Raw genomic sequence first — 14,130 nt, forward strand, 5'->3', positions numbered from 1 at the left:
GTAGTCTGTGGATCCTTTAGGATGGATAATCACTCCAGGAACTGACTCTAGTAGAGGGGCTTGAAACCAAGCAAACAGGTCCATCACAGATCATTTATTAGTAAACAACCCTGTCAAGACTTGGTTGTAGGACTGTATCTTTGTTCGGGTTTGTTTCTCCTGGTTGAAATATTTCCTACAGATGTTTGTACAAGAGTCAAACAGAGCATTTTACAATTCGATGTTAGAGAAAACACAGAACACAAAAGTCAGAGAGATTTTTACCTGGTGTGAGTTCCTAAGGAATCTGAATGTAGTGACCACATCAGTCTATAAATCAGCTGCAGGGTAATGGCAGTCTGAAATACTTTAGTGTGTGTAATAGGAAGGGGGACGTTGGGGCTAGGATAGATGGCTCAGCAGTTGCCAGGTGCTAGGCCTGACCAGCTGACTTTAACTCCCAGGACCTAGGTAGTGGAAGGAGTGCCGCTAATTAAGTACAATTAACACACCATAGTTACATTGTGTTAGGCATTATAAGTAACCAAGAGATGGTATGAGGTATATGGGAGGGTGAATGCAGATTACAAGCAAACATTAAATATACAAAAGGGATATGAGAATCCTTGGACTTTGGTATCTGTTTGGCATCATAGATCCCATCCCTGGTGGGTACTGAGGAGAGATTATGCTGTTCCTAATAAGCAGTGGCTGGTGGCCTATCCTAATACTACAGATATGAATGGCTCACCCTGTTCAGAGTTACCTGGTTTATTGACTTATTATTCTGTGTGTGTGTGTGTGTGTGTGTGTGTGTGTGTGTGTGTGTGTGTGTGTGTACACTTGCAAGTGTAGATGTGTGTGTATTCCACAGCTCTCAAATGGAGGACAGAGACAATTTATGGGAGTTGTTTCTCTTTTTTTACCCTGTGGGTTCTGGGATTCAAACTCAGATCCTCAGGCTTGGCAGCAAGCACCCTTTAACCCTGAGCCATCTTACCAGCCCAGCCAGGCTTTTTCCAGTGCATGCTGCCTCATCAGACTACAGGAGGAAAGCCCATCTCTCTTTCTTCACATGGGAAGACTCAACTCCTATTCTGAGACTCAGTAGTTGCCAGAAACACAGTAGTAGTTTTTTTTTTTTTGTAGTTCCTATAATACCTAGCCACAATGTACTAAAATTATGTCTCTAGGTCTCCAATAAAATAGGGCTTTGCCGTAAAATATGGGAGCATTTTGAGTGTAGAGTTGGGTATTGCCTTCCTCCATACCACAGATGTCATGCACTGAGCAGACACCCAATAAATATTTACTGATTGAACAGAAGAAAACGGAATCAAATGTTATGTGTGCAAATGTCAGACAGAGAGAGCATCCGAGTCTACAGAAATACTCCCAGGTTATTGCTTTTCCAGAGGGGTGGGGATGGGGAGAATTTAAGCAAATCAGCGATCATGGAATACAGGGTGAAAGAATGTTGGCGAAGTGAGTTCCCCTTCCTTGTGAGTCAAGGTCTAAAAGTCTCATGGTCATCTGATCCCTTTTTCCCAGGACCCCCGCCCCAAATACTAAAGGCTTAGCACCGAGATAATGTGGTGCACAGAAATACTCATCTGTTTGCCAAGCAGGGAGCAGACAGAGATGCAATTTCTACCTCATCCTTGTTTGTTTGTTTTGCTTTGTCTTGAGACAAGGTCTCTGCTTGTAGTCTAGGATGGCCTGGGATTCACTCAAAGTCAGGGAGCCTCACTCCTCAGCCTGTCACATGCTGGGACAACAGGCATCTACATCCTTACCCTGCTTTATTTAGCCTTTTTTATCCTTTTTGCTTGTTTGCTTTTTTGTTTTAGAAGACAGTATTGTTGTTTTCCACTAGTATAGCAAACTTGGGAAATCAGTTTACATGTTTTCTCGTGTGTGTGTGTGTGTGTGTGTGTGTGTGTGTGTGTGTGTGTGTGTATGTGTGTTCGTGTTCTCATGTGTGGGAGCTTGTGTGTGCATGCATGCTGGGGTCAGAGATAGCTGTTTGGTGTCTTTTTTGTTGTTGTTTGTTTTTTTGTTTGTCAAGACAGTCCTGGAGCTCATTCTGTGGACCAGGCTGGCTTAAAACTCAGAGAGACCCACTTGCCTCTGCCTTCTACTTAACAGTCTCTTGCTGAACTCAGAGTCACTGATTTAGCTGCTCCAGGGGGTCCTAAGACCCCATGACTCTGCCTCCTGAGTGCTGGAATTATGGGCACGCTGCCATAGTCGCCTGCCATTTATATAGGAGCTAGTGATCTGCACTCCAGCCTGCACACTAGGGGCTAAGTACTTTGCTCTCCTTGGCCTTCTACGTGCTTTTCTTGAAAACCGAGGGAAGCAAAACAAGGTGGAAAGGAGGATCCCTGTGTAGTCTAGACCGGCCAGGGCTCCAAAATGAGACCCTGTCTTGGTAATAAACAGACAAATAAATAAAGAATGAATAAACAAATAAAATGAAGCCGTTCTAATGTGGCACTTCCCTAACACGGTCTCTTTCCCCTAAGTTCCTACATGGTCTTCTGGACCTCTGAATAATAATGGCTACTATTACTGAAATTTGGCTGCTGTCTAAATTGCACACAAGCATTCCAATTCATAGAAGAGCTCAGCATAAAATTAACGGGCTGTCCAAGGTCACAGAGTGAGTAGCTATGAGAGGAGGACTCACTGCACTCCATTTGATGGGCTCTCTGAAGGTCACCTCTCTGACCTCCTCATCATGGACAGTCCTCCCATTCTCTCCTTTATTTCCCAGACACTGGATCCCTTTGCTTTTTCTTCTGCTTTCTCTTGCTGTTCCATCTCTGCTTGCTCGTTTCTCCAAAGACACTTTAGTTACCAACATTCCTTGGGGGTCTGCCCATCTTCCTCTTTACAAGCCAGACACACTCTGGAAGAGAGCTGAGCCACTGCCCTTGAATCCTAATCTTCAAGTCCCAATTCTTTCAAATTTTGGGTTTCCAGAGCAAACTCCTCACTGGAAATCTTCTCTTCAATATTCGGCTTGCATTAAAATCTCAGGGCTCAAAATAGGACATATTATTCCTCGCCCCCTAAAGCTGCCTCTCCTACTTGTTTTGGTTAATGCCAGGCTGTCTACCTGCATAATCAAGTTAGAAACCTCAGGTCCAGCAAGGTAGTGGTGGCTCACGACTTTAATGCCAGCACTTGGGAGGCAGAGGCAGGTGGATCTCTGTGAGTTCGAGGCCAGCCTGGTCTATAGAGTGAGATCCGGGATAGCCGGGTGGGGCTGTTACACAGAGAAAAAACCCTGTCTCAAAAAACAAAAAGAAAAAAAAGAAACCTCAGGTCCATCCCTGTCTCTCATATCTTATACTCACCGACTATTCCAGTGATTAACAGACTCGCTGCCTCGAGTTTTGCCCTTTCCAACCAGTTACACCATCACTGACATGATACTATTTCTCAAGAGCTCTCTCGTTTCCTTAGGATATATTTGTGCAATTGAGACACGGAGGGCAGGCCCGAGGTATCTATTTTCCCACAGGGTCGTCTTCCTTCTCGGGTATGTGCCAGTCACGTGAGAGTGTTTTCTCTCACGTGTGAGTGTTTCTCGGGTTTTTCAACATGCTGCATTTCCTGACTGTGTGCTAGTAAACTTGCAGTCTGTCTTCAGGAGCACTGCCCCATGCCCGTGTCACTGCCCACCTTTTCCCTCCCCCTGTAAATCTTCTCCATGGCTTTGACTCAGTCTCTGCATTCACCTCCAGTTCTCATACCACCTTCTGTTTGGGTTTAATTAACACTTTCGTTGTTTGTCTTCTTGTGGATCTACATTAGACTGGTGTTTGTTCCACAATGCTAGAGGCTAGACTAAGAGTATCCTGTGTTCTAGGCAAGTGCTTTCCCACTTAGCCACACTCCCCGCCCTGTTTTTGATGCCAAGGGTAGAACACGGCATGCCATGGGTGCTCAATTGAAATAACAGCTTCACACCATCTTGAATCAGCTATGGCTCTTAGTCCTTGTACCTTATTGTTTTTTATTCTTTCTTTTAAAAATAATTTTAAGCCACCCCCACCCGTGTGTGTGTGTGTGTGTGTGTGTGTGTGTGTGTGTGTGTGTGTAAAAGTCGGGGGAGCTGGTTCTTTCCTACCACCATGTGGGTCCTGGGGACTACACTCAGGTCATCAGCTTGGCAGCAAGTATCTTTATCCATTTGATGGCCCCACCCTAGTGCTTCCCTCTGCGTGATCCATATGTGTATTTCTATCTTCCTTCCCTAGAAGTATGCCAGCTCTTGTAGAAAAAGACTAAGTACTCATTCTGTATGCCTTATCTTCCTGAACGATGCCAGTGATGCTTACTGGATTAAAATAGAAGGAGGCCAAGACACATAAAGGACAAGATCTTGAACCTCAAATATTAGGTTGTAGAATAAGATTGTATGCCAAAAACAAACAAACAAACAAACAAAAACCAACTGCAACAAAACAAAAATAGACCTTCAGAGATAAGTAACTCATTTCTGATGAGTGGGCAGAACACAAAGCAGAAGCAGGAACTGTGCTGTAGCAGTGGCTATTTTTTTTATCTAGACATTTTGAAATGGCCCCAGGCAGGCAATATTATCAATGCCCCCATCTTCTTAAAGGCCTTCTTTTTCTGTTAGACACTGTGGTAGTCTGAATGAAAATGACCTCCATTGACTCACAAGGACTGTCACTATTAAGTGGTGTGCTCTTGTTGGAGTAGGTGTGACCTTGTTGGAGGAAGTGTGTCACTGGTGGCGGGCTTTGAGATTTCAAATGCTCAGGATAGGCCCAGTGTCACTTTCTCTTCCTGCTGTCTGCCAATCTGGACATAGAACTCTCAGCTACCTCTCCAGCACCCTATCTGCCTTATACCACCATGCTTCCTGCCATGATGATAATGGGCTAAACCTCTGAATTATAAGCCAGCCCAATTAAATGTTTTCCTTTATAAGAGTTGCTGTGGTCATGACGTCTCTTCACAATAGACAGAAGTTGGTACCAGGAGTGGGGTATTGATGTGATAGGCTGGACCTTGTTTGTGTTTGGAGGAATATGGAATGCACTGAGACTTTGAACTAGGAAAGCAATTGATCATTTTAAGTTTTAATGGGCCAACCTAGTGGAAGCATGGGAGACAGTGGTGCTGAGGGTGATTTGCACTGTGGAGGCCTGACTCAAGAGGCCTCAGAGGAGAAGAATGTTAGTATGGGGCCTAGAGACCAGTTGTGTGATATTTTGGTGAAGACTGTGGCTGCTTTTTGCCCTTGTCTGAAGAGTCTTCCTGATGCTAAATTTGAGAATTTTGGATTAATTGTGTTTGCAGAGGAAATTTCAAAACACTCTAGTGTTGACTGTGTCATATGGTTACTACTGGCCAATCTTATGCAGATCTATAATGAAAAGGAGCAAGCCAGTAAACAGCCCCCTTCAAAAGCCTCTGTATCAGCTCCTGCCTCCAAGTTCCTTCCTTGAGTTCCTGTCCTGACTTCCTTCACCGATGAACAGCAATGTGGAAGTATAAGTCAAATAAAGGCTTTCCCGCCCCCAAATTGCTTTTTAGTCATGGTGTTTCACTGTAGTAATAGAAACCCTAACTAAGACAGGTACCAAAGCACTGGAAACGAAGGTGAACTGCATTACCTTTGTTCCATATGTGCCTCAGGTACCTTCCTCAGGTACCTTCCTTTTTCTTTACTAAGTCTGCTCTATGGTCTTAGCTTCTCTCTCCTTTTGCACACACTGTCCACACTGTTGTCAGTGATTATTCTAGAACTCAGATTCAACTGCATAATTTGGGGTTACCCCATCAAGAACATCCTACTACCTAGGGATAAAATCCTTTCCACAGGCATTCAAGGTGTTTGATAGTGGTACCCAAATGCATCCTTCCAGGCTCAACTCTGCTATTTCCCTTCCACACCCCTCCAACACTCCATAAGCCCCACCTGCCCCTCCCTGGATGCACTGTTTCTTTCCCTATCTTTGTATATGCTAGGCCCTTGGCCTGGAAAGTGGCTTCCCCATTTCCACACAGGAATGTCTTCTGTATACCTTCCTGTGTCTAAAGCAAATATTTCTCTATTGAATATTGCAGGCTCAACTGTTGCTACTGGGGCTCTCAGATCTGCATAGACATCTGCAGTTTTGTTTTCCTTCACTGGCTCCAAGAAAGATCAGGTGTTCTGGTTAGCTTCATTGACCCTGACACCTAGTGTACACCAGGTACCACATAAGGAACTCTTGAAGCTGAGGTCGGCGTCAGTGGGTGAGACAGGTGTGACCTTTGTTTCACTTTGCTGCTTTCCTTAACTAGAAGATTGCTCCACTAACCTGTCCCTGAAAGTTGTTCTTGTCAAAGAGTTAAATTACAGGTCCAGGGATGTAGCTCAGTTGGTACAGTACTTGCCTAGCATGCATGGAGCCCTGGGTTCCATCACAGCATAGGTAACAACTACAACAACAGATTGGGTATGGAGACTTAGGGCTGAAATCCTAGTACTCTAGAGCTGCAAGTACAAGGAGCAGATGATCAAGGTCACCTCAGCTACAAAGGGGATTCCAGCCTAGCCTGAGATACAGGAGCCACTGCCTAAGGAAGGCCAGAATAAAGAGAAGGAAGAAGGAGCGAGGGAGGAAAGAGTCAAATTGCACTTCTTCTCTGTCACATATTGTTGAGTTTTCCTCTGTGAAGTTTGTTGCCTGTTTATCATATGCAGAGTAATTGCGAATGACACAGTTGAGTATGCTAAAAATAAGACATTAAGTGCATGCCAAGGGCAAATAAACAAAGGAGGAATGCATGCCATTGGACCGTTCCCAGGTGACTGTTCTAATGACAGTTTGCTCCTAATGTATGCCATGACCCTTCTCTGCTCAACCCTTTAAGTGCAAATAATTGCAGGCTGTCCAAACATTTGAAACCACTATAACCTTCAAGTGCACAGTGAAGAAGATGTAGAAAGAGCACTGGCCTCCAAAGGAGAAAACTTCAATCCTGAATGGTTTAAGGAAAGGAAAAAGGAGTTTATATAAAGCTTGCTAAGGAAACAGGAAGTTACAAAAAAAAAAAAAAACTGTGATATGGAAGACCATAAAGAGAAATGCTGACCCAGGAAAGAGGGATCTGAAAACTTAAAGGGAAACGTTGGATACAAATGTACCACCATCACTGATGAGAGAGGTTTTGTAAAATTTTTATTTTTTTTGCTTTTAAGCCAATGCTAAAAAAGTTAGAGCTGAACTCATTGTGATTCTGTAAGACAAGCTTGCCTGATTGGGCAGGGGCATGATTATTCGCTCTACTGGAATTGCTTTAATGGGGCCTCCTTGATGAAAACAACATCTTAAAATACTCACCCAGTGATGAGAAGTTATTTCAAGATGTGAACCAAGGCCGCAGTTGCTGTGGGGTTAGTGAGCAAAGCACGCCTCCTTGTTCAGCCTGTTCAGCTGAACCAGATGAACAACAAGCTGACAACTGTCCCCACCAGCCTTTCTGGACAGCTGGGTCCCGCCCAAGAGGCATACTGGAGCCCATAGGCAACTAGCAAATCTATGAATGTCATCCAGGTTAAGAGGCAAGTCAGAGCACCATGAGATGCTCCGGAGCCTTGGCTTTGGTCATACCACCCCACTGGCTCACACAGAGTGCTCCCCTGACTCTACCACGCCACGTCCTTTCCAGTTCCTTCTCTTTCCTCTGCAGCTTATTGACCCAAGTTGGTCCTCCAGCCCTATTTCTATGTTCACAAAAAGAAACCCTTGAAGGGCAACTCACAAGATAGAGATAAAACATTTCAACCACTCAAGTCAGCTGTCCCTTCTCCAAGACACACCTCAGCTGTCCCTTCCTTTAGTCCCTTTATTGAATTCTCCAAGACAGCCAAATACCACTTATTCTGGGTCCAAACAGTGCTTCTAATGTTTGTTATCATATATTTTTCTTCTTACTTCTATAATCGTTGGTAAATAATACCCGCAGGTACCTATAAAGCAAGGACTCCAGAATTACTCCATATTTTTATGGAATGGATGCAAGAGGATTGTGAGAAATAAAATTTGTCTGTGGACATCCATTAAGAGACAAAAGCCAGACACATTGAATGGCAGGACTTTCTGATGTGAAACTTGGATTTGGGCCGAGTCTGGGTGAAGACCACCCGACCCACATAAACAGGCAGGCTGGATGGCTGCGTTTTGTTTCTAGTGGCTTATCATTGACATACTTGTTGATATTAAGACTCCCACTGCAAAGTCAATAGCCTCATCCAATTGTTGCCAGACATTTTCCCTTGAAGCATGTATTAAACTGGCCACCAGGGAGCTGCAGAATTAATGGAGCTGAAGAAAGCATTTTGGATTTGTGATGATTTGGATTAAAATTTAATTGGAGTTTGAGATGGAATGTGTGGGAAGCTACTAAGGTTAGTCTTCAACAACAAAGAAGAAACACATATTCTGTTGTATATGAAGCCATTTATTTGTTTACCCATATTTACATTCACCCACTGTATCCAGACTCCTCTTGCATTTCCTATGTAGCACAGGGGTCTCTGTTTCTTTAAAGAGAACCAGGGCTGGGAAGATGGCTCTTGGGAAATGTACCTGCAAGCATGAAGCCCTCAGTTCAGATCCCAAGATCCCATGTAAAAAGTCATCTAGCAAGGTGTGTACCCACAACCCCAGGGCTGGGGGATTGGAGACAGGCCCCAGGAACACTGGAAAGACAATCTACCTTGTCCCTGCTCTCTGGGTTCAGTGAAAGACCCTATCTTGAAAAATTATGTGGGAAGCTAAGCATAGTGGCACATGCCTTTAATCCTAGCAGTTGGCAGATAGAGGCCGGTGGCAGACACAGGCAGGCAGATCTCTTGAGATCAAGGCTGGCCTGGTCAACATAGAGAGTACCAGGATAGGCAGGGCTACTACATAGGGAAACCCTGTCTCAGAAAAGGAAAAGGAGGAATAGGTGGTGGAGAGCAATTGAGAAACGACCTCTGACTCCAAGCATGTGTATATGTACCCCAGTTTCAAACAAGTGCACACAAGAAGTATGACACACACACCGGAGGGGGTCACTAATTACATAATTAACACTGGGGGGAAGACCTTTGCTCTGAGATCCCAGCAAGCTTTCAGGATAGTGCTTGACATCGCGTGTGAGTAGTGATGAGCATGCACCATATTGAACTGGGAATCTTAAAACAACTCATTTAATACAACACACCGAGAAAGACCAGAACATTTCACTGATCAAAGGGAGGGGAGGTAGGGCCCTGCCATTGTGTGAACAGAAAGGACCATATTGCATAACTACAGTTTAAAAGACAACGCAATGCTTTGGGTCTTACAGCTGCTATCTGCTGAGGAGAGTCTAGAACACAGCCAATGTGTTGGGATGAGCACAGGGAATTTCAGGGGAAGGAGTTACGGGAAAGTGCCAGAGCTTGCAACTGTCCCTCACTTAAGACTAGTGCGAAGGAAGTGGTTAGTTCGGTAATAAGAGCTCTTCCGGAAGAGGAGATGGAATAACAAGCATGACTTCACCTCCAGTTCACAGGTGTTACAGCAGGAAATGCCATGGGATGCATGAGCTTTTCTTCAGGTGACAGGAGCCATAGTTTAAGAGCAAAGTCCTGAGTTTTGAGTAGGAAACAGAATGCCAGGAATGTCTGGAGTAATATAAAGTGGAATGCAATGGAGTCAGTTTTTTAAGAAAGTACTCATGCAATGGTCCCTTCATCCAAGCGGGAGAGGGAAAACAGGGCCGCACGCGTGTGTCCCTGATATTTAAAGCCACACTAAGTCACTCTGACCACACCCCAAGTGGGCGTGGTCAGTGGCACCTGTGTCAGCCCCCAAGTGGGCGTGGACAGCATTTTCCCCCTACAGTAATGTGTATATTGTATGTGTCTGTGAGTATATGTGTGTACAATTTCATGAGATGGCCAGAAGAGGGCATCCAATCACTTGGTCCTGGAGTTACAGGCTGTTATTAGCTGCTCCATGTGGGTGTTGGGAACTGAACTTAGTTCCTCTACAAAAACAGTATGAGCTCCTCACTACTGAGTCATCTTTCCAACCCAAAGGCCCATATTCTTATTGTCTAAATGCTTGGAAGTCGTAAGTCAAGTTCACTAGCTGGTGAGTTAAATATATCCTACTTTCTTGCCTTGGATACCATATAGTCAGAGTAGTCTGGTCAAAACACTTACAGGTTTTGACCTTCTTTGCAAGAACATGACAGCTTAGGAAGAACAGAAGTGTCAGTCCCTAATTCACCTGTGATCTGCTCCAGACACTTTCTGTATTCAAGTGTTTGGATACACCAGAAGCAGGCCAAAAGTTCTGCCCACACTTCCACAAACACTGCTCTTTGGTCATCCTAGCTGATAGGAGCATCTATATTCAGGAGGCTGGAGATGGGAAAGACACAAGAAGTTGATATCTAATATCCAGAGGATGTCTCTTTGTGGGACTGGGAGTGAGAAGTTCAGAGGAACAGAGGCTCCAAGGAAATATGTCTCCTGGGCCTAAGGGCTCTTCACTCTGTACTAAAGGGCAGGCCCACAGAAGGGACAGCATTGGATGCTCTAGTCTAAGAGAAGGGATATGTACAAAAATCATACATAAAAATAACAGAATAAAAAGGTGACATGAACTAAGCTTGAAGGCTTTCCTCCTACTGGATCATGAGAGGGTAGACTGAGTGATAGTTTCTGAGGATGGAGAGGAAAGGGGACTACAGACACAGACATAGAGGGACACAGACAAGGCAATGCAAGTATTTGTATCATGGTGGACTGGAGAGCTATTCTGTGCTGCTCACAGATGTGAGATGTGGCAATATGTTGTTAGTTGACTTAGGAGGGGGCCTCCCTGGAAGAATCTGGGGCAGCTAACCTAAAGCCCACATGGACCAGTGCTCTGAATGGAAAATACAGAGAATAGCATTGGGTTCATGTGGCTTCCATGGACTCATCAGAGACGAAATAACGGAGAATTGGGTAACACAACACAGACTTTGAACAAACACACTCACATGCGGCATCCAGACCTCTCGTATATCCTCCTCCTCCCTCTCAGATCCACCACTGGAGTTCACATCTCCGCCCTGTCCCAAAGGGTTTCTGAGTTCCTTGCCCTATTTTTAAGCTGTTTTAGATTTTTCAAACTCATACAAAAATGGAGTGTATTTGATAATAAGCTTCATTGTGCTCATCACCTTGCTTCAATAATTACAAGAAGAGGTTGCTGAATTATTCATATAGTCAATTTGTTTTCCCTGTAACATTTTAAGTGAATCCTAGCCAACACACTACCATACACCAAAACACATAATGGGCTTCCTTTTTCCTCTTTTTAAAATTGTATTTGTGTGTGTGTGTGTGTGTGTGTGTGTGTGAGAGAGAGAGAGAGAGAGAGAGAGAGAGAGAGAGAGAGAGAGGGAGAAGTAGAGGTCATGGAACAGCTTGCTGGAGTCATCTCTCCTACCATGTAGGTTCTGGGGAACTGAAATCTGGTGGTCAGGTAGCAGCAGGCACCTATACCAATCGAACCCTCTTTGTGGCTGCTCTTCAGTCATTTAAAACCCACATAAACATCAGCATATCTGGAGGCTAAAACCTATTTCTGGCATTCCCTTCCATTATTGTATCTAACACCACTCCTTCGTATCATTGAGTATTAAGCCCACATTCATTTTCCCCTGATCATCCAAGACTTCTCTCTTAACACTCAGTTACTTGGAATCAAGGTCAGCGAGGCTCCGACCTGATTCTGGCAGGAAGGAAAGCAAGGACAGAACCTCACATATGGTTCAAGTGTCAGGAGCTCAACAGTCAGAGCCACAAGGTCAAAGTGATGTGGCTTGGGCTGCTGGAGTCTGGCCTCTGGTGAATGAAGTCCCAGTAAGAGCTGTGGGCAGCTAGGCCCCTGCTGAGCCACAACTGATCTGTGATGAAAGCAGCTCCCTACTTTCTGGAACTGCCTCCGCTCTTTTTGACCTAACTCAAGCTGTGTATGGTGAAAGAGCAGAGGGTAGAGACTGGTAGACTGTATGCTGTCTGTCTCCACTTGGCTGGGTGGCTTGGGGCAAGTCTCTCATCTGTTTCCAAAGAGGGGAAACTCAAATATCCTTCAGTTCTCCACCCTAGCTCTGACCGCTTAGTATCAAAAGATACTAGTGGCAACTATGTTCTGCTGCTAGGATCATTCATTGCCTTTTCATTTTTTATTTTTTAGGATTTTTGAGACAGGGTTTCTCTGTAAAACAGTCCTGATTGTCCTGGAACTCACTCTGTAGACAAGGTTGGCCTCCAACTCTGCCTGCCACTGCCTCTTAAGTGTTGGGATTAACGGCATGCACCACCACTGCCCGGCTGGATCATTGTCTTTTAAAATCACCAGACTCTAACACGGTGGGAATCACACAGTCAGCACTTAATAAACAATGCCAGGTGACTCTCCAATACAATCATCAATGCCAGAGCATCAATTCCCCAATGATCCAGGCACAATGCCAATCCAGGGACCTCAAGCCTTTCCCTGGAGAACCTACACTTTAAACAAAGCTGTGGAGTGCAGAGGGAAGTTCTCTAACGTAAGAGAAGTGGCTATCGGTCCTAACAGTTCAGACCTGAGATAAAGACATGGAGCCAGGAACTGTAGTCCATGGTTTTCCTGCTTCTCTAATTGAACCCCGACATCAGTTAAACCTAATTGCCAATCCCCACAACTGTCCTAACATCAATGCTTCAGGCAGATCTATGCCTGCACAAAGTCCACCAAGGAGAGCATGTCCCAAATAGTACCCAGAGCTCTTTCAAGGGTCTGGGCTCCTCAAGGAAAGGTCACAGGAAGGATGCTGACTGCTACCTGTTCCTCATGAACTCAGCTAATGGTATTTCCTGAAGACAGCTAAAGATCCAACCAGCACAGCAGCACAGTTCAAACTGTCAATGGGCCAAGGCCACAGGCTGGAAGACAGGTCTCTCTCTCTTCCTCCCCTCCCTTCAGGTAAGAACTGGGAGCCACTGAAGGATGGGATAGCCACTGAAGGTTGTGGTCCTCTTCCTGGCTGTGTTGCATTACAACCAAGGTCTCTTATAGTCTTTGGGTAAGACAAGGATTTCTTGACTTCACAAAACTGGAAAGGTTCTGAGTCGCAGCCCAGAACTTAGCCATCCATCGCCAAGCCCACATCTGAGAGAAAATGGTTTTGTGCTGTACCTAAGGGCCAACAGAAACACAGCTTCAGAACAAAGAAAATGACAACAAACACTTCCAGGAAGTTTCCCAGGAAAACAGAACCCAAATCCCTGTCTCAATAGCCAAATAACACCAAGATCCCTTCTCTCTTATGGTACACCTCAAGCTAATTAATTGCATAGGATGGGCCATCCCCAAAGATGTCACCAGTGTATAATTTTAGGACTGAAGGCAACCTGGAGATCATCTGGCCTGGCCTTCTCCACCCCCACACCACTTCCTTCCTCGGAGCCTCTCTAGTGACCCTTGGAGAATGCAGGAAATCCTCTACTGTAAGCAAAGATACGGGGGTCTTTATGATCAGGGGTGCTGGCAGCTCAAGCTAATTGCAGCCAGGCCTGGTTCACTGCTGGGATTGGGAGTCTTAAAGCTTCTGTGTGGCTCCGCACATGGGGTGGAAACCAAGAAAGCAAAAAGCTTGCAACCAGTTCCGGAGAGGCACTGACAGCCACATGCGTGCAGCAGGAGCCTCTGGCAGAGCTCGAGGTTCAAATCAGACACACATGGCCCTGGTGGAGACCAGGGAGGCCAATTAAGGCTCAGAAGCCTTGACAGGAAGAGCTGGAGGGAAGGGGAGAAGGGGGGAGCAACAACAACTTGTTAATAATTAGCAGTCTAAAAAGTTAAAACAAAAAATGAAGTCCTAGGACAAATGAACACAAGGGAAGTCTCTGGCTGAGAAACCATCGAACAGGCACAATTCTGCCCAAGTAGTTAGCGAATGTGAAATTCCAACTCTCCTGACACGGAGGTCAAGGTGGACAGATCTTGTCTCTGTTTTACAGAACAGGGGGACAGTTGTGTCACGGATTTTGTTTTTCTTAGTTGCATTCCAGAAAGGATAACTCAGTTAGAAATCGCT

The 14,130-nt window shown here is 45.0% G+C and overlaps 1 protein-coding gene across 4 annotated transcripts in view; it reads right to left on the bottom strand.

Annotated features, from left to right (window-relative positions):
• The window catches only part of LOC103158664 (ubiquitin-associated and SH3 domain-containing protein B), a 139,464-nt gene that overhangs the window by 68,527 nt on the left and 56,807 nt on the right, over window positions 1-14,130 (bottom strand). Inside the window, exon 2 of one of the 4 annotated variants that reach the window (XM_027411874.2) lies at window positions 12,876-13,229. The exons of the other annotated variants lie outside the window; for them this stretch is intronic. Coding sequence (XP_027267675.1) covers window positions 12,876-12,886 — 11 coding nt within the window. The 5' untranslated portion in view covers window positions 12,887-13,229. The remainder of the gene's footprint in view (window positions 1-12,875; window positions 13,230-14,130) is intronic. 4 annotated transcript variants of the gene reach the window in all.

Source organism: Cricetulus griseus, chromosome 4 (genome assembly GCF_003668045.3).
Source record: "Cricetulus griseus strain 17A/GY chromosome 4, alternate assembly CriGri-PICRH-1.0, whole genome shotgun sequence".
In the NCBI taxonomy this organism is placed as follows: Eukaryota; Metazoa; Chordata; class Mammalia; order Rodentia; family Cricetidae; genus Cricetulus; species Cricetulus griseus.